This window comes from Chiroxiphia lanceolata, chromosome 7 (assembly GCF_009829145.1).
Source record: "Chiroxiphia lanceolata isolate bChiLan1 chromosome 7, bChiLan1.pri, whole genome shotgun sequence".
Lineage (NCBI taxonomy): Eukaryota > Metazoa > Chordata > Aves > Passeriformes > Pipridae > Chiroxiphia > Chiroxiphia lanceolata.
This window is the reverse complement of record NC_045643.1, coordinates 18,840,729-18,865,978: the sequence shown is the minus strand read 5'-3', so window position 1 is coordinate 18,865,978 and position 25,250 is coordinate 18,840,729. Positions and strand designations below refer to the sequence as shown.

Genomic DNA, 25,250 nt, shown 5'->3' with positions numbered 1-25,250 from the left:
GCCCTGCTCAGCAATAACAGAAATAACTCTGTATTATCAACCCTGTGTTCAGCACAAATCCACCACTGGCCCCACACCAGCCACTGGGAAGAAAAGTAGTCGTTCTATCCCAGTCCAAAGCAGCACACAGAGTAACAATCTGTGTTTATAAGCGCATCAAAAACCAATCCCTTAAAAGAAAATGGCAGAAATATCCCCTACGCGGTGGCTGTAACAAGCGGTTCAGCACACGGGTTTTTATTTATTTATTTCCTAACGCTGAAGCTCTGGTTGTTTGCTCGGCTGCAGCGTGCCCGTGGCGCTGGGCCGTGCGCTCGGTGCGTGCGGGAGGCGCTGAGGCGAAGGGCGCTCGGCCGAGCGTGCGGACGTTCCCGTCACACCGGGGCTGGGACACGTGCGAGCCCGCGCCGCCAGCATTGCGCATGCGCTCTCCCTCGGGGCGGGGCGAGGCGGGGCGGGGCGAGGCGGGGCCGGGCAGGCGAGCGAGCGCGCGAGCGCAGGGCTCGAGGCAGCGCTGGGCATGCGCGCGAGTCGCGCGGGCCGCGCGGCACAGCCATTGGCTCCTGGCCCGCTTTCGGCGGGCGGAAGCGGAAGCGCGTTCGCGCGCGCTTACTTCCGGCGGGCGGGCGCGCGGGTTGGTTCGCGCTGCGCGGGCCGCTCGGACATGGCGGGTGAGGCAGGGACGGGGGCGGCGGGCGGCAGGCGGCAGGGACGGTCCACGGTACGGGGTGTGAGGGAGGGGAGCGCGGCTGCCTCTGCTGCCGGCCGTGTCTCTGTCCCCCGGCTGTCCTGGTCGTGCTCTTGCTGCGGGGCGTCCTCGGGCTCATGGCCCCCGAGCTCGGTAGTGCTGAGCCGGAGTATATCTCCTTGTCCGCGAGTTTCTTGGGAGTGGGCAGGGAATTAAAAGCCCGAAACTGTTTTTACTCCCAAGTTCACTGACTGAAGTAAGCTATATCAGAGCTTTCTGGTGATACTTCTGGAGTGAAGGGAGGCTGTGTTCGTAAAGCACTTGGAAAATGCCATCAGTGAAATGTCTTCTGTCCTGGATTCTGCTTTGGAAAACAGACTAAATGCAGTTGGCTTGCTTTTTTCTCCCACATCCGCTCTGGAAGAGCAGTGGTAGCCAAATAATTGCCGGTGGTTTACATGCCACTGCAGTTCACGAACACTTGTTTGTGAAAATGACTTAATGCAAACACTTAATACGTGTTACTTAACCAGTTTCTTTTAAATAACATGTTAGATTGAATTCTTAATTTCATACTTACATTTTAAAATACATGTTTAATTGGTAATAATTTGTAACACTTGCTAATTTAATGGTAATGTCTTTAATTCTCAAAACTAAATGGAGAGATGCTTGTCTGTTTTCTAGTTCTTGTTTATAGTTCCAGAGAAGTGTTTTAAGATAAATCTCTATGTTCTCCATGTTACCACATTGTAGCATATTGTAGCTTTTCTTAATCTTACTTGTTCAGTGGGTTTGTGTTGTGTGTTTTCTGTAGTTTTTACAACCCTTTTTCTAATATGATCTTTGAGTAATAGTGACTGAACACCTCTTAAACCTTAAAAAACCCAACTTTTTCTTCAGGACTTACTGCTATGGAGAAGAAGCTGGCTGAATACAAGTGTAATACAAATGAAGCAATTCAGCTGAAGCTAGGTAATGTCCCTTCTTAAATGCTGTACAATTGATATTGGAGTATCAGTACCTTCCTAAGAAATGTTCTTATACTTAAATTCACCCAGGTATTAATATGTCCTTGTTAATGTGAGCATGCAACTCAAGAAAGAAATACATGGTCTAGTTTGCTGAGACTACTGGAATACAAGTAGAACTGTAGAAATTCAATCCTATCTCTGCATGATAATCAGCACTTTATTGCCATGTTACCAGAGTGCATTGGAATTACATCATCTTATTTTCTTGAAGCATTTGTTAAATTCTTTGCTTCTGCAATCCTTGTGACATGGTGTAGTCCTAAGTATGTGTTGACTTCATGGTGACCATAGCAGCAGAACTAATTTCTTTAGGGTTACAAATATCTAATTATATACTTTTAACATCTTTCCCTTTCCTCTTTCTTTGATAAGAAGTGGGGGGGGGATAAAAGGCTAAAAAGTGTTGTTGGGTTGGGGTTTTTGCTGCCCTTCCCCGTTGACATGTGGATTACACAAGACATTTTTAGTGAAATTTGTTTAAAATCTGAAGAGAAAATATACCAGTCTTTCAAGAACTGTTTATTGCTCTCTTTAGCCAATTTGCTTACTAGGATGCTTAAAATACAGTCAGAATTACAGAACTCTTGGTGGACTTGCTTATATCTTAAACTTACGTGCAGCTGTAATAACTTGAAGAATAAGGTGTATCTGTCTAATTTTTAATCTTTACAACCCCTCAACTATTTGTTCCCTTGAGCAGTACATATACCTTAATTTATTAAGGAAGTTGAAGTAATAAACTTGTTAAGCACTTTTCAGAACTATTAGCAATCTGTTCTGTACAGCTTAGTAGCATTTTCAATACACAGTGACTTGTGAGCCAAAATGTTGTTATAAGCAAAATACTTAAGTTTTTCAGCCACTGTATTTGTGAATATTTCTCTTACTCTGAAACATTATTTCAAATAGTAGACTGAATGTTCTATTTTTCTCTTCCACCTTTCTAAAGACAAAGAATTAGAGATAATGACATCTGAGTGAAATTTGTCTAGAAATCCAAGGAGCTACTATATCAGGTTTTTAATTAAGGTACCCGTTGCCTATTTCAGCTAAAATTTTTCACTTTTTTTCTTCCAGGGAGTTTAGATGTTCCACATACAAATTGTGTTAAGAGGAAGATATGAGATGCTACAAAGTTATACCATTTAAAAAAATACCAAACATTCATTACCTGTTTTTCATGGGATATAAAAGCAGTCATACACTATCATCTTCAGGGTCTTAATTTCGTCTGAGAATCGATCTTTGGTTTTTGTTTTGTTTCACCTTTGCTTGCTTTCTTTTAACACTTGCTACTTTACCTCAAATCTGTTACTCTCGAATTAAACCTGAGAAGGCAAAAGCAACCATCTCCTTTGCTTTTGAGAGAGTCAGACTTTTATCTTGACACTTGGACACTCCTCATTCACAGTTTTCTCTTTGAATAATTCCTCTCTAATATTATCAGAAAAAAACTTTTTGTCTCTGGTTTTACTGGAGTAAAGCAGCAATGAAGCTGTAGTTCATTATTCCACATGCTTTAAAAAAAAGCTGTAATAGCAATATTAACTCTTGCAACATTGCATACTCATGGTAATGCAATATCAACTCATTCAGCATTAAAACTGTAACAGTTATTTTGAGCTACTTGTACTTTGTTAGCATGACTGAACTGTATCTTTAATACCTAAGTTAAGAGTTACAGCCCTTCCAATTCTAGGCGTTTTTTTTTAAACTGCAAATACACAGAATGTTTAGGAATCAAGTTTCTCATTATTTTAAATTTTTTTCCTAGAAAATCCTACTTTAATCTCTAATTCCATCCACTAATAAATCATATGTTTAATCATGGAAGAACTTCTATCATAATTGCTGTGGAGCAACTGCTGTAATTCCATAAGCATGAATAAAATGCTTGTTCAGTAAGTTGCTGAGTTTGAATAGATGCCATTATAGTGAATGTTTTTACATTACCAGAGAAAGCCATGTTTATTACTAGACTTTGAAGAAAAGTAAAGAACCAGGAAGAAAAAAAATCACTAAGTGTTTTGGTAATATTGGTACAAGTACCAGTTTAATATCGTTGCAGCTGTTTTGTATGTATCCACGCTGATTCTCCAAAATTTTGACATGAATATAAATGCACATAAACATTCCTTTCCAGTCATCTCTCCATGAAAATCATCTACAGTGAAGTGTTCTCACCTGCGTCTAGGAGAAGAACGACAGAAGAAGGCAACATTGATTACATGATTGATGTGCTTATTGCAGGAATAGCCAGCTGGGCAGTGTCCTCAGTGTTCAAGATAAAGATAAAGAATATTCAGGAGATACATGTATGAAACATATACATGTATGCATCTGTGGCAATTTCTCAGTTTTATTCTGATTAATGATTTGACATCCTCAGATCAAACAACATGCACCTGAATTGTACAGGATGTCATTTCATTTGTGTGTCAGCCTAATGGAGATAGTTTCTTAACTGAAGTTGTCTGTGCAGAAGAATGCATGAACAGCTACCAGGGCATCTGTGGGTAAACAAACCAAAGCTGATGACTTGGTCATGCTCTTTTTTTCTTTTTTTTTTTTTTTTTTCTTTCCCCCCTCCTCAGTTCGCTTTCCTGAGGATTTGGAGGATGACAACACAACATTTAATCCAGAGTACAGCCATCAAGTGTTTGGAGATGAGTAAGTTAAAGTTTCCATAGTCAAATTAATAGGTCCAGAAGGGAAGAGTTGCTTCCAAATTGTTAGAAAACAAGAAATCCTGCTATACTGAGTACAGGAGGAAAATCACTGCCCTAGTCCTACTGACCACACTATTGCTGGTACAGGCCAGGACACTGTTGGCCTTCTTGCCCACCTGGGCACACACTGACTCATGTTCAGCTGCTGTTGACCAGCACCCCCAGGTCCTTTTCTGCTGGGCAGCTTTCCAGCTGCTCTTCCCCAGGTCTGTTGTGCTGTAGTGGGGTTGTTGTGACCCAAGTCCAGCAGCTCAACATTCCACCCAACTTGGTGTTGTCTGCAAACCGACTGAGGGGGCACTTGATGCCCTCATTAAGGTCATTGATAAAGATACTAAACAGGACTGTCCCTAGCACTGAGCCCAGGGGAGCACCACTCGTGACCAGCTGCAGCTGGATTTAACTCCATTCCCCACCACTTTTTGGGCTTGGCCATCCATCCAGGTTTTTACCCAGTGAACAGTGCACATGTCCAAACCATGAGCAGCCAGTTTGTCCAAAAGAATGCTTTAGAAATGGTGTCAAAATCCTTACTAAAGTCAAAGTAGAAAAGTATTGTTTCTTCTTTTTAGAGTATGCTGACTTAATTAGTACTGTAGGGAAGTCAGCCACTCTGTCCCTAGTGCTGAAGTGTCATTTCATATTTTCAGTAGAGTGATATTCAACAATCTGACCATAGTTAAAAAAGATCAAGAACAACAACAAACCCAACCTACTAAGGAAAATCCAGATGTATGTTTCCGTGGACTTCTTGAAATAGTTATGTTTCTTAGTTTCCACTTCCTTTTTAAAAGCATTCTGAGTACTCCAATTACGATTAACTATGTATATAAATTGTAATAAATTAGTTACACTATTACACATCTATTGCAGCTATTATTGACAATAATTATAATTCTAGTAATGGGAGAACTCTCCAATCTGTTAGTATAACTAACAAGCAAATTCTTGTTCTGGAACTTCTATTTCAAGTTTTAAATTATGAATGTGCTATCATAAAAGAAAAATCCCAGTAAAAAAAAAATCAGCTATGCTTTAAAATAACAAAAATTGACCTGTTACTTTGTGAACACTACTGTTTTATCAAGGTTTTTGCTAGAAAAACAATTCTCTATACTTCATAAGAATATAGGGTTTGTATTCAGGCAACTCATATTTTCAAAGTGTAGAAAAGGCTTTTGTATTATATATATTTTTTTTTGCATTTACTCAGTTCTGGTGACATTGGATAACTAAATAGAAACTCAACCAAAAACTGTCCACATATTGCTATGTCTCATTATCTGTGTTTTGTACAGTATAAATTGCAGTAGTTTATTCCAAAATGTTATACTACACTGCAAAGTAATTTCTAATAAATGTTATTGATCGACTCATATAAATACCTGTTAAGGAGTTAAAGCTATTGAAAAAACATAAACACAGTATTAGCTATTTCAGGTATTAACTGTATCTCTCCTGAGCTGTTACAGTAAGGGCAGAGCCATTGCCTTGCTGAGTTCAGAAACATGTTGTATTTCTCCACTAGAGGAGCAACACAGTAGCAATAGTTTAAGTCATTGTCTCTGTCTGGATAGTGCACATCCAGTTTGATTCCCTTTTCCTATTGGGAAGCTTACTTTACCTTACTGGGAAAGATGATGTGAACTTCCAGTGAGATGAAAGCACTGTGATGTGAATATTTTGCTTTGTGTAGAGTTCCTGATTGTTCTTTTCTTCTTTCTCAGTGAAATTGCTTTTGGCTACAAGGGGCTGAAGATCCTTTTGTATTACATCGCTGGTAACCTGTCGACGTTCTTCCGCATTGAATACACATCGAAAGTAAACGAGAAGTTTGACTGTGTGGAGGTAAGTGCAGGTGTGCTTCTACCTTTGACATGACATTTAGAAGGTTTACTTGGGCATGGACAGGAATTCTAGGTTTAGTAATATACCACCAAAACATGGTTTAATTTAACAGTAAACAAAAAAGCTTCCTTTGTTGCTAAGCTGTAAAAGAGCTTTGGACTTCATCTGTACATTTTCCCCTTCTTTGACTCCAGTGCCATCAAAATTGTGTCAAGCAGTACAGTGAGACATGAAGTGCTAATACCAAAGCCAATTCCACAGAAAACCCCTCTACTTGACAAGTCTGTATTTCACGTTAACTGAGTCCAGAGAATTCAGTAAGAAGGAAAAGGAGATTCCTGTAAGCACTTCATGATGTGGTATGTGTGTCTCTTTAAATGTGGAGGACAAGTAAGGCAGAAGAGAGATTATAAACTTGTGGACAGGTATCATGTGTGCTTTACATCTTAAAGAAATATGATATACAGTTATCTGCAGTTATCTGCAGGGTTTTTTGTTTGTTTTTCCTATTTTTCCCTACAGGTTTTCTGAGCTTATAGAATACCTGTAGAAAAGATTTATTTTCTCTCGTACTGTCTATATGCTCTCAGAATATTCTGAGAATATTCTGAGCTGTATTTAAGCTCAAAGTTCATTGGAGTTTATTTAAATAATTGCAAGGAGAGGCCTATTGTAAAGGGAGAAATACATTGGAATTACTTTGGTAAGTGAATTTTAAAGGTTTGTCCTTCTTTATTCTGAAGGTGTTTTAGAATATACTTAGTTCAACAGGCTAAGTGCCTGGACAATATCTGAAATACTTTCAAGGCTAGAGCAACATATCTTAGGAGTGAAAGGTCATGTTCTTCAATCTTAAGAAGTTTTTTGGAAATAAGGTAAAAAGGAAAGCTGTTGGCGATGTAGTAAACATATTAAAATCAAATGGTCCAACCTTTCACCAGTATAATTTCATAATTATCACAACAGGAATTCACACCATAGCACCTTTTTACTGACAGTCTATTTTCTGTACAAATGGAAACCCACTTTACTTTTCTGGAGGTACAGGCAAGGTAAACAAGGTCTGTCTTGTCCTAAGCATACTGAAACTTTTAATTGCTCAGAATCATTGCTTTTTTCAAGCCCTGTTTCCTATGCAGAATTATTCCTCCAATTGATTAAGGGATTGAGGTGAAGACAAAAAAGAGGATCATTTTGAGGGAGGCTTCTCTGTACTTTTCAGAGCATTTACAGGCTTTGACTGGATGGGAAGAATGTGGTTGCTCACTCTATGCTTTCCTTGGTGTTACTAACACTATACATTCAAATAGGCTGCTCATATTGCTGTATCTAAACCTGTGTAGAAAAAAAGACATGGCTGTAATCAATCTTGCTCTCATTTGTATTTGCCATCAGTTTAACCACCTTAAAGTATGAATGCATTTGCAGAGATTAAAACATAAGCTGTCATTACAGCAGGATGTTAATTTGAATGCACATTAACATTTATTTTTCTGAGTTAACTGTTTGTTTGCTGATCTCTGCTCCTTGAGGATAATTATACTAAGAGGCAGATTATCCACCATGCATGACAGATAATTTTTGTGCTGTGAATAGATGGTGTTTAGGAAAGGACAGCAGTTTCTGCCTTTAACATAACTGGTTACAAATAAGATGTTGGTTTTAATGCTCCACAAAGTTATTCACAGCTTAGGATTTTGTATCTAAATACCCATACAAGCCCATTCAATGGCAGGTGGTTTTATTCTGTGATATTAAATTTGGTTTGATTATTGCTAAAGCAGCTGCTACAGTCCCTGCTAGGGACTGACAGAAATACTTATCCCAATACCTCTTCTTTTTTTTTTTCTCCAAGATGTTTTTGAACATGAGGAAAAGATACGGTCCTGAAATGTCAAGAGACAGAACTCCAGTCATATTTATACATCTGAACATGGTTTAGCTCCATCTTTATTGAGGAAGGCTCAGCAGAGTATGATTGTGTTTTGAACAGAAGTTGGCACTTCGTTTAATGAAAATAGACAGAATTTTCCCTTGGGTGAAGTTGATTCTTTCAAATATCTGAAGAGAAGCTGCTTTCTTCTAGTGTAAATATTAATAGCATTGACCTCTGTATTGCTGCTTTGAGATTTGCAGCTGTTCCAACATTTTCCTTTTCATCTGCATTTTATGATAGGGTGGAGGAAATGTATTTCACTAAACTCTATATATCTTGCTTTGCAACTAGTCTATACGTTTATAGACTTTGATACAAAAGTTAATGAAAGTGTTATTTTAATATTGGCATACTTTTCTTTCTTTCATGTAATACTGCTGATCACTCCATTGCTCCCCACTGAAATACCTGCATGTAATTGTTAGAGAAATTCAGCTTTTAAATATGCTTCTATAATTAAATTCAGTCACTTTGAAACAGCATCTACATGGTATACAAATGTCATAGCTACCTGCTAGTACAAGAATAATCTCTATATTAAAATTATCCAGACTCAAATGCAATGTACAAAGACATTACCCATTTAAACAGTCCTACTAGAAATCAAGTGTAATTACAAGCCTATACCAAATTCCCTGTCATCACCACACATGATTCTGATTATGAAGGTTGTTATACATTACAGGCAGCATTTCTGTGAACCGAAAGCTCAACAATTCTTGGCTGGCTTAATTCAGGGTTTTGCATTGCTTCATTGTATGTGGCTTTGCCTATGTTAAACATTGTTGGAGTAGTCAACAGGATTGTTTTTCTGAAGAGAAACTTATGTGTCATTGCATGCATCCATTCCTGTTGGTAAGATATGAGTGAAATTAACCTCTCAACAATAGCAAGGAAATACACAAGGGAAGGCAGTAAACAAATTCTGGTAGGTCTTTGGATTATGAGCACCTCAGAAGGGTTTGGAAAGGGCCTACAAAGTAATTAATGTTTCTGTTAAAAAGTACAGGTGTTAATGAAACATTATTTTTTATGTTGTTGATATGTCAAGATTCCAGTATTCCAGGACTTGCTAATTGAAAATTGGATCACTTAAACTTCTGCCACCACTCCAACTGAGGATTCTGGGATTTGCTCTGAGAAATCCTGTTAACCCTAAAAGTAACTAAAGACTATATTTTCATTTCTTCAATTATGTCAGATCCCATTTCAAGGGGAGAGAATTTTTAGGAGGCAATAGGTGAAAATATGTTTTAGTCATATAGAACCAAGAAGTATTATCTGGTGCTTTATCTGCTAAGTCTCTCTCATCTTTTAATCCTTTCTATTTTTTTGAAAGTAAGATTTTTCCTTGGTGGCAGCCAGTGATGGATGTGTTATCTTACAGGCTTTCAGCACATGAAAGTTTGGCTCACCATTAATGAAGAAAGTTACAAATATGAAGGGAAGCAAAATTACTTAATCATTATTTATATGGTACCTCATACTGTATGTTCACTTTTTTTAGATAGCTTCCACATAGCCTGAGATACTGAACTGATGCTTGGAAATACTGTTTTAATTCTAGGTTATTTTTACATGCCTATTTCAACTATATAAAATGAGTCACTATGGATTCTTAGTTGTGGTTCCCTACAGCTCTGTAAGCAGTGCAGACTAAGATCTGCTTAAACAGTGCATTTGCATGGTTTAAACAAAAAAGTAATTTCTAAAATGTATTCCATATAAATATGTTTTTTAATGTATTTCATTGATTCTGAAAAAATGGCTGATTTTATGTAATGCACTTAAATCAGTAAGTGTAAAGAAAATGTTTTAGTTAATATTGGTCTGTGAAGAATAGCAAAGGCTCCAATAAATTATCTTTGTTTTGAGAATGAAATGGATGTAAAGACTGTACATGTTTTAACTTGGTTCTTACACCAAGTATTGTAGAGCTGTATTTTAACTGCTTAATAGCTCTCTCTCCAAATATAAATATAAATGTTGGTAGTACCAAACCATTAAGAATAAAACTTGTTTGTGCTGAGCTAAATCCATCTTTCTCTACAATAAAACTGTAACTGAATGATAAAGTGCTATTCATTTGCAGGTGCATTGCTTCTACTTAAGGGCCTGTGGTTGAAAGGACAGGAATTAGTAGCATGTTGTATTAGCCTTTTGTAGTGTATTTTGTTCTAAGCATCTTAATTTCCCTGTTTTGAATGCTAAGTAGCAAGGGTCTTGGTTTTGAACTAATACCCATCATGCATGTAAACGGTGTGAAAGAGCTGCTTAGTAAGTTAACACAAAGTGTTCTTGTGTCCGTCCTTGTGGAAATAGATACAATACAAACATTACAGCTGAACTCACGGCAAACTCCATTAAGTAAAAACCTGGATTCATTGTCTAGAGGAAAGTTTGAATTGAATGTAAGCTCATTTTGTTGAATGTAATGTCAGGCTTTTAGGGGTTGTATTGAGGAGAACGGTTTTGTTAAGTTGAGACCAATTCATTAAGTTTTATTGCCTGGTGAGAAGCAGTAATACGTTATTGTGAAACTTCATCAAATATTCATGGTTAAAAAGAAGTAGTAAATGTATTCAATCAAGTGGTCTTCTGGGGGTCTGAAAAGGATTATGAAGTCTGCTCAGCTGATAGTCTCTGACTTTTCAGATAACCAAAGTGAAATCTCTGAATTAAATTTTGGTGTCAGAATATTTTGTCTTCCACAGTATGTTAGACTACAGGTCAGATTTGCTGACAGTATTCTTAAATTGTACTATTTTGTGTCAAACTTTGTTTTCAAAACTGTCTTTTATTAGAATGGGGGATGTGGTTGTCTGAGTTTGTAATGTGTTTTGCAGCTGATCCTGTAGACAGGCATTTCAAGCAGGGGGACACAAGAATGCAAGAGTGTGCTAGCTGTCACTTTTCTGTTTGGGAGCTAACATTTTTGATCTTTGTGCCTGTTTCTCTGCTTAGTTCTGCATTACCTAGTAGTTATTGCAAGCTGCTTGTTTGGGAACCTGAATTCTACAAGGCTGTGTTGCATAGCATAGTCTTGGAGAATTGCTGTCTGGAATGTCTTAGCTTCTGAATGTGCTCCACATACAGAATAGCTATCAACACTCTTAGACAAACTTGGACAAGTGTAGCAATCTCTAAACATAATAGTGTTCATTAACTTATGCTGTAACCAAGAGCTTTTTGATGCTTACAGTGGCTGGATTGTGACCTTTCTGATTTCACCAGTGCAGCTTCTTTACTTGCTGGAAGGTCACTGCTAAACAACAGAAATGCTTCCCTTCTTTTTTTTTTTTTTTAATTACTGGTAGACCATATCATCTCTCATATATTCATTTCTTATAGCACAATAATGACATCAATGCTGGTTTTTTCTCATCTTCCACTGATCCTGCCCCTTTTTGTAATCTGCAGGCAGATGATGTTGAAAGTAAAATTAGAGAAATCATTCCGCCTGGTTTTTGCACAAACATAGATGACTTTGTGTCTCTGCTGGAGAAGGAGGTCAACTTTAAGCCCTTTGGAATGCTGCTGCACACATATTCTATCCATAATGAGGAAGCTGGTGAAGATATAACATACCAGATATACAAGGTATGAAAAATTAAGTTAAACTTCTGCTTTCGAGCAACCAAATGCAATTTCATTTTGCAAGGATGCACTCTCTGTAATGATTCAACTATAGTATATAAATACTATCATTTTATCCATTTATTAAGCATTGTAAACATGCTTTTTTATATCCGAGAATTTAATTAGGTTTTGCATATTTTTTTTTCCTCTTACATCTGTGATAGGTTTCACCTGACTTCTCCTGGCTTTTTCCCTAGGCTGACATGACATGTCCAGGCTTTCGAGAATATCATGAAAGGCTTCAGACGTTCTTGATGTGGTTTATTGAAACTGCTAGCTTTATTGATGTAGATGATGAAAGATGGAACTACTTTCTAGTGTAAGTACAGTTCTAAAGCAACAGTGGACCTTATTACCTCCACAAAGCCTGCATTTTAATTGTGGCTGGCCAATTATTGGAGCAGTATAATGATATTTTTCCCAGGAAAGAAAAACCATTGTTTATGAGGCTTGAGTTTTCCTCCATTATGCTTTGGGAAAGCCTGAGAATAGAGCTGAATTAAATGCTGTTGTCCGTTAGAGCCCTGAATGTAGGCTTAAACAGTAAAATGAGCTTTGCCTGTGTTTTCTTTTACTTGCCACCTATTCATCTTTATAATAGGCAAGTGCACTGAAGTGCTGTAAAGAGGCCTGATTTATCCAAGTTGCTGCACACCAATTAAGTGAATTGTACATTCAGAACATAGCAGGTGTACCCATTGGGCCCTCACAGAGTAGCTTGCTGACACTGAAAATTCAGTTGGAGAATGGAAAAGAAAATGGACACTGCATGGGAGCGCGACTGTAATTGACCTGCTTGGCTTTCTGTTTTATCTGCAGATTTGAGAAGTATAATAAGGATGGAGCGACGCTCTTTGCGACCGTAGGCTACATGACAGTCTATAATTACTATGTGTACCCAGACAAAACCCGGCCACGTGTAAGGTAATTGGCGGTGTAACTCGTGCCTTGCCTTTTATTTCAGAAGAGGGAACTGCTGAAGTTCCCAATACTTGTTTATAATGGTGTTGATTTGTTTAAAAAAATCCCCATTATTAGCTGTCTATGCACTGATTTATTTCATTGTTTCCCTCTTGAAGCGGAGGGAATCTCAAACAAGTTTGGAATATTTAACAGTTTTAAGACCCTGTCGAAAATTACATTTTAACATTAAGGTTGCTACACATACTTTAATCTAAAATGAAATACCATTTTGTTTTTGAGACTTTATATTTGCAAATGCATAATTTGAACTGAAAATGCATTTCTTTGTCTGTAGTCAGATGCTGATCTTGCCACCATTCCAAGGAGAAGGCCATGGTGCTCAGCTGCTTGAAACAGTTCATAGATACTATATGTCTTCTCCTACAGTACTTGATATAACAGGTTTGTGTTAAATTTTTAACAAGCAACTTATAGCATTCACAGGTTGTTAGCCCACAAGCTAACTTCTGTGTTCATTTGTCAGAATTACACAGCCTTTTGAAGATTCAGCTTCTGCTCAGTCCAGCATCAATAGTACCCTGGTTTACAGAAGAAGTGTATATAATGTAGCTCCTTAAATACTTTACTTAGAGAACAGTACACCAGGAAAATTCCATCCCTAGCATGAACGGATTACCAGCTAATTAACCATTTTATTGTGAGATACACAGCTGAGTTTGCCAAGAGATCAAGCTTTGTCAAATTCCTTGTTCAACTTCCTTCTGTTAGCCAAAACTCAGACTTCAGGGGGCACACACTCATCTAACTAAAATAGCATATTAATATTAGTGTGCAAGATGAAATTTTACAGACAGTAAAAGTCCATAGAGAACCTGTGCTCTAGGAGCACACATTGCTGGCTGAAGGCGTCTGTGATATTAGAGGTGTGTGCACAAATGCCTAAAAATAAAAGATTATTGAGGAAATGGCAGAGGGGATAAAGGGTGGATGTGCATAACAAAAATAACACTAGAAATTGCCACAAGTGTGACATCTGTCCTGTGGTTTCAAGTCTAGCATAGGAAGAAATATAGTTGAAGCACAACTTGACCATTCAATTCTATGTGCAGTCTCATCTTGGTTAGAAATAACTCCCCATTCTAATTAAAACACAATTGACTGCTTGCTTCATAATGCATTTTTGCAGCATAATCATAACAAAAGGTAATCCACCTCTTAATTTTAATCCAGTTCATGGGAACCCAAGGAAGTATAACTTTGTTTATGCAACAGAAAATCATCTGCATCATGCATTTACTTTTCCTTTTAATAGTACAGAGCTTTAACTGAGGATGAATAAAGTCTTAACATGGTACTGCATAAATCATTTGTCATATGCATGGCTCAGTGCCTTAAATACAGGGTTGTAGCAACCAGTAAATGTGCACTAAAACAGGGTTTAATTTTTTTATGGAATGAAGCAGGAGAAAGTTTACAATATTCTACATGTCATTCAAGGCTCTTACAGAATTATTTATTGTCCTTTTGAGCAGGAAATTCGGCTGGACAATCCTGACATTGGCAGGGTATTTAGTTATGTATCATGTAAAATTGAGAAGTAAAGCCTTTAACCTTTCTGAAAAGAGTTTACCTCTTTGAAAGAGCTAAGGATGTATTAAAAAACTTCCGAGTTTCACATTTACAACAAATATTTTGTTCTGCTTATACCTGGTCATGCTGACACAAGCAAAATGTATGCTGATAGTGCTTACTGTACAGAAACTGCCTCATGTTTCTCTTAACTAATCTGAGCTCAAACGAATGGAGTTAACTTTAGTGCACCTTCTCCAATATCTTTTGTAGAGTAAGTGCTATAAGGTTTGCCATATGAGATTAGGCCAGTCATGCATAAAACATGTTAACTGATACAATCATCATAAGCATCCTCCAACCAAAAAAATAGTTGTGCAGTGCTGGACAAAGATAGCAAAAACTTCTATCCCAGTCCTTGGTAACTTTTTTTTTTCTTTTTGATCATCCTAAACCTGCAAATTTCAACTATTTACAGTGTTCCTCAAAACTAAAGAAAAACACAGGTGGGGTATAAGCTGGTTAGCAATAAACTCAACAAGGCTAGTTCATGCGAAAATGAGGGTTGAGGGGAAACATGGCCCTGCTACTTATTTGTGGTGAGCCTGTCTAAACAAACAAGGAAGAAAGAAATATATTCACAATGTCGTTCATAAATAGGAACAATGTGGATGGGACCACTTTGATGTTAACTGAGGCTAGTTCTCAACTTTGGTGTTTTTTTCTTAAAGCAACAATTTTGATAGCTATGCTCTCATTTTAAGCAAAATGGAAGTAACTTGAAATTGTGATCAGCTTTTGCTTAGGTGGTTCCAGCCTTTTAATTTTGGATAATCGTGTCCTTTGGGTCTTTCTACCTTTTCCTGTCTTCCTTGCTAACATAGACTATAAATCGTGGTCAATACCTGTCTTCAGCTAGCTTATTTTTGTACAGTAGGATATTTTCACCACTCTTTGTCCACCTAATTTATTTGTGTTTTAGTAGTTCTACCACTCTGTCAAATATAGAATAGACAGAGGATATAGAAAAAAAGGTGTTATACACAGAGTAGTCTTGTTTCCCCAAGAAGTTAAATGGGATTGAACGTGTATGTTGTCAGTTTCTTATAAATGCACATAATATAAAACTGTACAGTACTGCATACACAAATATTACAAGTTTCTCTTTCAGTGACCTGCTTGATGTCTGCTGTCAAACACCTAAACCTTTGATAGCAGTACTTAAAATTAACTAATTAAACAACACAGTTGCTTATATCACAGAATCACAGAATAATCTGAGTCAGAAAGGACCCACAAGGATCATTGAGTCCAAATCTTAAATGAATGGCCCATAAGGGGATCAAATCCACAACCTTGGTATTACACTGATGAATGCTGTATCTGCTTTTGTTGTCCACAGTTCCTTGTAATTACATTCCAGAGATGAGAAAACAAATAATGCTGACAGGCTTTTTTTATTCTTTCTAGCTGAAGATCCATCGGAGAACTATGTGAAGCTAAGAGACTTTGTTCTTGTAAAGCTCTGTCAAGATTTGCTGTGCTTTTCCCCAGTAAAGTTAATGCAGGGTTTCAGTCAAGAAATGGTGACGGAAGCTCAACAAAAATTAAAAATAAATAAGGTACTAAATCAGAACCATTGTAGTTGGACATATTCTTATCAAAATAATAGAATAACAATATAAACTTAGAGATGGAGACTTGGAATTTACACACTCTGGCTTATTTTGACAGTTTTTTAGGATGTATCTGGAGAGACCTAGCTATTGGTTTTAGATAAATGCCTTTTTTACTTACAAAAGTCTGTTGTTTTAATAGAATTTGACATGGTTTTGATGTCTTTCAAGTGTATTTATGTAAATAATGTTGCTTTGGGAATAAACACCTAAGTGGTAAGCAACTGCTACTAAGGCAACTCTAAACACTTGGAGAACTGAACAGGTAAATTGAAAATTAAATTTGCTGGTAATCTCAGTAAGTTATTAAACTCGTTTGTGAGTATAGTAGTGAAATGGCAGAGTTGCTTAATAAAAAAAATGTATTCGAATGTGGTTTAATGAAAACTTTGAGGCTTGAGGGATGGGGAATGTGAAGCCATATTCAGATGTGTTCATGAAAATGGTATAGTTTGTGTAAGCCTTCTGTATTTTAAACCTGAAAGGATAAATGTTCGGTTTGGGGTTTTTTAATGGTATAAAAACATGCTAGTATAGCAAACAAAACAACTTATTTATACTTGGTCTTAAATTCTGCTTTCATACAGATACAACCTGTGGGGTTTTTTTCTCCCCAGATGTCATACTATCAGATAGTGATACCAAAAGCACTTCTGGTTTTCCATTTACTAATTAATTTTCTTCACTAGTAAACAGAAAACTTTAAATATTTTTGTTTCATTTTCATATTTAGAACTTCAGGGGCCTTCTGAAGGGCAGTAGGTATATGGGGATTATTAAAATTAGCAGAGTAGCTACTGTTTGATATTGTTTAATGTCACTCTAGTTCCAGTCCTTCAGTTCTTTGAAGTACTTTTGGATTCTGGTTTCTGGGCTTTCTGCTGTTTATTAACAGTAGGTCCTTGAAGCACCTCTGCAGCTGGTGCAACACTTAGAGAGACCGGGCACTGGCTGCATGGAAGAAAATGGTTTTGAAGTTAAAAGAAGAATGTTTATTCGTTTAACCCAGCTGATAGGAGGATAGATTTGACAGAGGCTCTGTCCATGCCTCTGATTGTCTTCTGATAGGTTGAGGAATTACTCTAATATTTCAATATTTCTCCACTTTGAGTTCTGTTGAGTGACCTCTTCATTCAGACGTGGTTTTTATTCTCCTTTCTGTTCATTAGCAACACACAAGACGAGTCTATGAAATTCTCCGATTGCGTGCAACAAATATGGGGGATGCGGAACAGTCCAGGAGCTACCGGTTGGACGTTAAGAGAAGACTGATTGGCCCCTATAAGGTGTATATAACTTAAGTATCATTTAATACTTTTTTCAGGGCTAATTATACTTGATTTTACTTTCATTTCCATAAATGTAGTTGATGCCAATTATGTTGCCAATCAACTACTATTAGTTATGCAGTGTTCAGCTGGCACGTGTACAGATGAAGAGATCATTCGTACATTGCGGTGCTGAAGATCCTGACTGTTTCCTGCCCAATTCCAGCAGGAGGTTGCTATTAAGCTTATGGTATCTAGCTACAAGTGGCATTATGCCCATGTAGGTTTAAGGGGAAAAAATTGTCAATTTCTTGAAAAGGCTAAAAATATATCTTAAATAGGCAAGCCAAAAATTTGAAGATGTAAATGCTGTAATAAGTTTATACTGCAGACTAGGTAGTAATTAAGGTTGCTGTTCTACTTGTTAGCTAGGTCTTAACAAAACAACTTGCTAGAAGTAATCAACATAGAACTCTGTGCAGATGGAATATACAGTAATTTCAGCAGTAAAATTCAAGCAAATACTAAACTAGATACAAAGTAATTTTCTTAGTTCCTATTAATTATGGGTTCCAGGATCTTCAGTATAGTTGGTCTGTGTTGCATAAACTGACCCTTTGACATACAGGTTGAAAAAATTATATCCTAGTTGCTAATGGCATCAGTCTTTGACTCTTGATGAAAAAAGACCACAAATAAATCCAGATTTATTGCTATAACTGGCACATTAGCTACTCTCATCAATTAGATACTTGCTAAGCAAACCAAAATCCTGTTGAAAAAAGAGTATGAGGAATACCTCGATTAGCTTGCAAACCTTCCTAAAGCAGCACTTACCCTGTTATACCACAATACCAAAACTTTGATTGTAATCATGTTGGGATTATGGGGGCTGTTAGCAGAAATGAGAGCCCAGCACTGTATTAAATACTTGTCTGATCTGGAGATAACACCATGTCATGCTGAGTGGCAGAACCTTAATCAATACATTTTCTCTTTCATGAGTGTCTTGTCTCATTTGTTAAATTTCAATGAGTGTCCACTACAAATAAGGTGATTTTTCAGCAAACAGGACTATTACATGGTTTCAGTTCATTCACTCAGCACTGAAGTCCTGTGGGGGAAATGCAAAATTCCCAATAAGCAGCTTCAATTCTACTGCTTCCAGCAGGTGTTTCCACTTCAGTCTTTGCATGCAATAAATGCACGGATAATTAATGGATTTTCTATTGCTAGATATGCAATATTACTACTTTAGAATATTGCATTTCTGATTTTTCTGTTATTTCAATGAGGATTCAAAGGAATCCTTAAAGCAACCAACACCTTTTTCCCTGATTTTAAGTTTCATGTTCTGAAACAATCATCTTGTTTGTGATAGTTCTACCTAGTAAACAGCTTACTCATACACTCATTTTAAACAATTTCCAATAAATTTTAGTTACAGTGCTGTTTTCAAAAAATTTTCGGAAATAAAATTAAACTAACTTTTAATATATAGATGGTAATTTGGAGGGAGGGAGAGCAAACTTTAATAAACAATCAGGAATATTACTGCATACTCTAATACTGGTATCATTTTATTATGTGAAGCATATGATAGCTTCATTTTAATAGTGCTGTATAATAGAATAATTCTAAATTGTCACTACCTTAGTAGAAATGGTATTGCATCTTACAGCTATTTCCTGGCTAACAGTAGCAGTAATAAAACTATATGTGGAAACTTTAGGGGGAAAAACATGTAATATATCTATTCTCATTGAAGTCTTCACATTAGCAAGGTTGCTAAACATACTGGGACTTCTATATATATGGCACCACTAGATTGGAATGACTGATACAGCAGGTATGTTGCTCTCTGTATAAGCAATACTAATACAGGAAATAGAAGATTTGTTATATTAGTGAACAGAGCATCACTTTAAGGTAGTTGGAGGGTGAGCAGCTTGTGAAATTTCTTCATTTCTGAAGAACTCTGCTTTTGATTAATTGATGATGATTTGATTTTGATATTAGTGGACTGTGCTGGTAGACATGTCTCCCTGATCATGTCTTTGTTCTTCATGTCATCCCTGTTGGAAGTAAATACCACTGCTGTGCTGATACTTTGGGTTTGCTACTTCAACAGAATATACTTTTCTGCCTAGCCCAGTAACTTGCTCCCTAAGAATCCTCTTGAAACTGCCCATGTAAAATGTTACTGATGGCAGTTTTCAGAATCTTGTGTACCTGGATATGCTGGTAGTATATTTGGAGGGAAATGGATATTGGAACAACTGGTTATCTGAAACACGCAAAGGGAGCTTGCTTTTTACCAGGAATCTGGAACTTAGAGATGGTCTAACACTACAGCATCAGATGTAATGGGCATTTAAAAGCTGACAGCCTTTTTTCAGAGCTAATACTTACAATCTAAACAGATATTCCTGTTAATTACGCAGACTTAGATTTAGAATAAGAAGGTTTTCTTCTACTGACAGAAGTTTGGTCAGAAGGTACTCGTCTCTATTTTGATTTGGGCAACTCACCACATGTTTTGAGTATCTTATACATTTTGCTTAGGTAGAGCTAACACGAATCTAAAACTTGAACATCTGTGCTGCTTTTGACATTGTTTCTACAAAGAAAGGTTTCTTGATTGTTGGCAGAAATGTGCCTGGAGGCCTTATCAGGACTTAAGTACAGAATCTCCTTTTCTGAACTGAACTTTGCCTATCTGTGGAATCTGTGGGAGATTATAAAAGCTTTTCTGATCTTACTCATTTACAGTTTACTGTGGTCTCCACTCCTCCTTCCTGACCCTCAGCATCAACCACAGAAAGAAAATAAATACTCCTGTGAGAGATAATTGTAAAATTAGAGAACAGAAGGAGATTAATTTTGAGACTGATGGTAGAAATAGTTGGGTGAAATTTTCTTGATTCCATAGGCATTGCAAAGATTTATTGATAAGATGCCAGGCATACATAATGTCTTTTTTTAATGATATGTTGAATGACATTCTGCTTTTACAAAGCAAGAGAAGACTGAAGAATTAAAAGTACCTGAAGAACTATATATTCAGATATAGATATCAGCTGTATAAAAGTATATCTGGGAAAAGGAAATACAAAAGCATTTTGAAGTGTTTTTAAGAAACAGGTAAAAATATCACATGTGACACAGCAAGGAGAACTCATCTTCTTGCTGTACAAATACACTTAATGCTTTTAAATAATCTTATTTCATTTCACCATTGTTACTGCTAGTCCCTGACAATTATTACTTGAATAATTTGTAAGAATTTGTGAAGCTTTTTCTGTATACAGGAGGCTTAAAATTAATTTTTGATAGTTATGGGGAAATTAGTTGGCTGAACAGCCACATAGTGGCACACCAGTGTGATTAATGTCAGTGTAGAACTAAATATCCTGGTCATTTTTCTGCAGTCAAGTTTTTCATGCCATACATCTTCAGTAGTAGGTGTATTGTTAGACCTAATCTGTTCGGTTAAGGAAAAAAAATCAAAACCATTTTTCACTTCACTAGTTCATTGGTAATACAGAAACTATAAGGCTTTAACAGAAGAGTTGTACTAATCAGACACTGTAAATGCTTTACTTGGGATTAGGGACATCTTAAAAGAACTAGATACTGAAACTGAATAAATTTTAATGAAATACCATATTCTTGATAATGATTGTTGTGTTCAAACTGCTATTTGTTTGATTGCTTAGAAAAAACAGAGAGAACTTGCCAAGATGAGAAGGTGTCTAAGACCAGAGGAGATGACTAATCAGTTGAACCAAATAGACCTAAACATGCAACGTGAGCAGTTAGAAGAGAGCTTCCAACAGCTTGTTTCAGATTACCGAAGAGTCCTAGAACGACTTGCACAAGCGTGAGGATCCTGCCTGGACAGGAACTTGCAGATTTCTATACAGTGTTGTAAAGCACATCCTTAATTGCCACTTAACTGCAAAAAATCTCATGTGACGTTTTAATCACATTAAAGGTGACTTGTGTTTCTGTGCATTTTGAATACTTTCTATTTTTGTGTTGTAGATTTTAAAATGTTGTACTTTAGGTTTGGGGGCACTTCTTGCTGAAATAAACAAAGTAGATTCTCAGATACAGTGTCACTTCAGTTGTATGAATTTTCTTTTACCCTTCTGTTTTGCACCAAGACTTAATAGATACCTGAATAGCAAGTTCATATATAAATTTAAGCAATCTCTTAAATGTGTCCTAATTTGATTCTCCTCTGGCTGTTCTGCTTGGATACTCTTGTACAGCGTAGGGCTTGTGCTCTCTTGGGTGTAATGTCACACAAGCAGGTTACGAGGGTGGTTCCGTGCTCTCGCTGGTGTGCTTCCTGAGTACAGGCTCTTTACCTTCCTAAAAGTGTATCCTGCTGCCATAAGCTAACAGACCCTTTCTGTTTAAGCCTCTAAAGTGCCTTGAGCACATTCTTTTTCAAACCCCCAAATTTTCAGGTTCATAGTTTTCAGGAAAATACCTCACAGTTGGGGAACCAGCTAAGACTTTGTAGGAACTCCGATAGCTCTTCTACTAGTGGAAGAAACATAAATCTGTAGGAAGCAAATGCCTTTATATAGTTCCTTGATTCTATTCTGCTATCTATTACTTCTCAGACTTGAGGTTAATTCTTAAATATCCTGTCTGTCCTCCCTCAAAGGAATAAATTATGTTATCTTTTCTGGTAGTTCAGACTTTAGAGGACTTAATCAGAATAAGAATCATTGAAATTTATTAACCATGTTTCATGGTCCTAATGGGATTCAAGTCCAGCTTCCGAAACTGGAATTTATAGATCAACTGATGTGATGTGGAGAAAATGTAATATTTTTCAAATATTTAGAATCTGAGGGGGGGGGTTGTATTTTCTATTCTTTTTAGAAATTTTAATTTTTCTGGGTTAGGATATCTAGTCTATATGATACATCTTTGTAGTATTCAAATCTATCATACTAATCAATAGTAACAATTGTTAGAAGACCTTCCCTGATTGTAGTAGTATGTCTGTTTTTGTTAGATTGGTTTTGGTTTCTTATTAAACGTGTTCGGATGTTGGTGATAAGACAGAAGTGGGAAAGCTGAACTGAAGAATTGTGCTTAAATTTGGTTCCTGCACAGAGGTCCAGGATGCCTCTGGGGAAGCTTGCACTGACACTCCCTGAGCTGTTGCATCACTAAGGCTCAAGCCACTCACGAAGAAGCTTAAGCCATTTAAGAAACTGTAGGACTGCCAAGAAGAAGCACTGCCTAATGGGCTGTTAGCCCTTTTAGAAATTACTGAGGTGCAGTCTTAAGCCAAGCACGGTTTCTCATTCCAGTATGGTCTTGGGAGCATTCTAAGCTGTTGGGATGGGCCTGTGGACAGCAAAACTTATGACCTGATTTACAGGAACTATTTTGTTGCTAATTCTCAGCACAAAAGATAGGAATAAACAGCCTCTCAGACATCTAGAAACTCCAAGGATGGAATTCTTCCATCCTGCAGCTCTGCTGCCAGGAAAGGCCATGTGAGTACTCCCTAATCCATTACAGTTAATTAAGCCAATTATCTGAAGCAATCTTCATGAGCAAATTGAACTAGCCCTGCTGACTTTGCCTGAAGTGGTCTTAACTGTCTGGACTATCCTTTCCCTTGGCAAAGAGAAAGAGGCGATAATCTCGTTTGACAGCTAGAAAACAGCGATGGCTCTTCTGGTACTGCTTGGGGAGCATGTGCCAGTTTAGTTCAGTAGGCATCTGTTCAAACTAACATTTTAGAGACTGTGCATTAATGGTAAAAGTGACTAAATACCCAGATTTCAGAATGCTACTACACAAAATACTAGCTTGCCAGTCCGGATATTTTGTTCCATGGTTTTCAAGAGGATAACAAGTTTCACCTACAAGTGAACTGCAGGATTCTTGTCTCTGAAGTACACACAGCAGCAACACCAGCTGTTCAGTGAGTCATATTTATGAAATAAAAAAGTGTAATACTGTTTATAAAAGTTTAGTAAGCTTTGTGTAATGCTTATATTTCTGTATTAACATAATTAAGAACAGGGACCTCCTACTGTATTTAAACAAATACTTTGTAGTGTGGTATGGAAGATAGCATAGATAGCATTAGTGTTGTCTGACTTTTACATGCTGAGATAGGACCTGTGAACTAATAATAGCTGTCTGTAAGGAATTGCAAGCAGATACTGGAAGGGTTCAATTTTGTGGATTTGTGAGCTGACAAATTAACACTGAGGCTTAGTAGCAACTCTAGATGTTAGGAGTGTAAGAACTGGATAGCTGTAGCTGAATGCTATTAGAGCCCTCTCTGGGCACAATATGACACTAAAGTAATCCTGGATTAAAAATACTTTTGTTCAAATATTTAATCTGTTATCCTAGGTTTCTTAAGCTGCTATTGTTCTTCTTTTGAGTTATTACATGCTAATAGGAACTTAGAGGAAACACTAATAATAGGCTCATTAATAATAGGTTTATGTGATTTAATTTACTCTGACTTTTTTCCTACATTTTGGTTAAATCTGGGTTCTTCAGTTACTTCACTCAAACTTCAAGTGAAACTTTGCACAACATACTGATAAAGCATTTAAGAGAGTTGTTTTGCATTCGATTGTTCTTTTTAGAATGTACATAAAGATCTGTAAGCATATATAAAGCTTCGTAGATGCTGTTGGCATCAGGATGCTGGTTTGCCCTTCCATCACTTACAAATCCGGTCACAGCATCAGTGAATCTACTTCAAGAAAATTCAGTAGGGTATCTAAAATGGTGAGTTTAGTTCAATTGGAATACACAAGTTTTCTTTCCATGTAAAGCTATTGTCAACAGTGCTAATCCAAGATTTTGTCCTAAGAGGTAAATAAAGCTCTGAAAAAATGTTTATGATTTAGAAACCTGCATCAAACTGTTCCCTTTTATGTATTTTGAAACATAAAAGTTACCTAGTGCAAGGAAACAACTTCTACCTCAACAACTAATAATCTCAAGAAATACAACAGAATACCTATGGCTTCAGAACTGAGAAAGCAAGCTACCAAAGGCTGCAGGATTTTAAGGACACTAACTGCTGCAGTTGGGGGAATAAAGGTCTGTGTGTTGCTGAAGGGAGTGTCTTGGGCAGTAAATGTCTGTGCCTCCTATGAACCAACACACAAAGCTGCTATGTGGCAGTTTAGGCAATTCAAGTCTGACCTATTGTCTCTCTCTGCAATGTCAGCAGGAGGGTAAGCAGCCCATAATGTCTGTATGAAGGATTTGTGTCTGCCTATATAGATTTTTTTCAGTTCCTGTTTTGTCTCTCACTGAGACTTTGTTGCTCCTTATGCTTTTCCTTTATCATATTTTGTGACTGTCAGACACCAGAAAGCTTGAAAATCTTATGCATATTTTGCCATTTTACCTTTCCTCGCAGTTCTGACCTGATTTCTTCAGTATCAAACTGTTAGGGCTAGAATACCTGTTACATTTGTAAGCCTATCACCTAAAACCTTGGAATTTCAGCTTTCAAATTGAAAATTGTTATTCTCTAATGCTATTGCTTTGTGAAATATTGCTTGCTAGGATAATTTGGACTTGAAGTTGAAAAAGACAGCATAGTAAAATATTAAAATCTGTATCTCATAAGCAAGTATGTCTTGCCGATATTTCCATTATCTGAAAAAGAAATTAACCTAAAGTCATTGGGAATATTTTTTCCCCATGCTGTCAGTAATTCCAGCTGGTTTACACTGCTAGCTCTTCCTCCAATGATCAGAAAGATTTCAATCTTACCCTGAGTTCTTTCTATTAAAACGTTTCATTTACAAACAGCTGTTGACCACACCAGTGGCAGTATTTGGAACTGTGAGGCTAAAAATTTAGTGCAGCCAGTAAAAATGGAAGGCTATTACACAAAGCAAAACAAATAGATGCAAGCTCG

The 25,250-nt window shown here is 37.1% G+C and overlaps 1 protein-coding gene across 3 annotated transcripts; it reads left to right on the top strand.

Moving 5' to 3' along the window:
* The first annotated feature begins 576 nt into the window (after positions 1–576).
* Positions 577–21,425, top strand: HAT1 (histone acetyltransferase 1). 3 transcript variants are annotated; one of them, XM_032693505.1, is made up of 11 exons: positions 577–671; positions 1,592–1,663; positions 4,317–4,392; positions 6,179–6,299; positions 11,656–11,835; positions 12,072–12,193; positions 12,694–12,798; positions 13,133–13,239; positions 15,838–15,989; positions 17,213–17,329; positions 21,031–21,425. In XM_032693505.1, exons 1-11 carry the CDS (start codon positions 665–667, stop codon positions 21,196–21,198), a joined length of 1,227 nt encoding a protein of 408 aa, XP_032549396.1. In that variant the 5' UTR covers positions 577–664; the 3' UTR covers positions 21,199–21,425. The 3 variants fall into 3 exon arrangements, with proteins under 3 accessions (XP_032549396.1, XP_032549397.1, XP_032549398.1); XM_032693506.1 differs by having other exon boundaries at positions 662–944; positions 21,031–21,423; XM_032693507.1 differs by lacking the exon at positions 577–671 and adding an exon at positions 694–714 and having other exon boundaries at positions 21,031–21,423.
* Positions 21,426–25,250: the final 3,825 nt, after the last annotated feature.

Bases quoted from the DNA above. Each gene is read 5' to 3' on its own strand.
- HAT1 (XM_032693505.1), top strand. The intron at 6,300-11,655 runs GTAAGTGCAGGT...TGTAATCTGCAG, and splicing joins AGAAGTTTGACTGTGTGGAG to GCAGATGATGTTGAAAGTAA. The intron at 12,799-13,132 runs GTAATTGGCGGT...CTTTGTCTGTAG, and splicing joins AAAACCCGGCCACGTGTAAG to TCAGATGCTGATCTTGCCAC.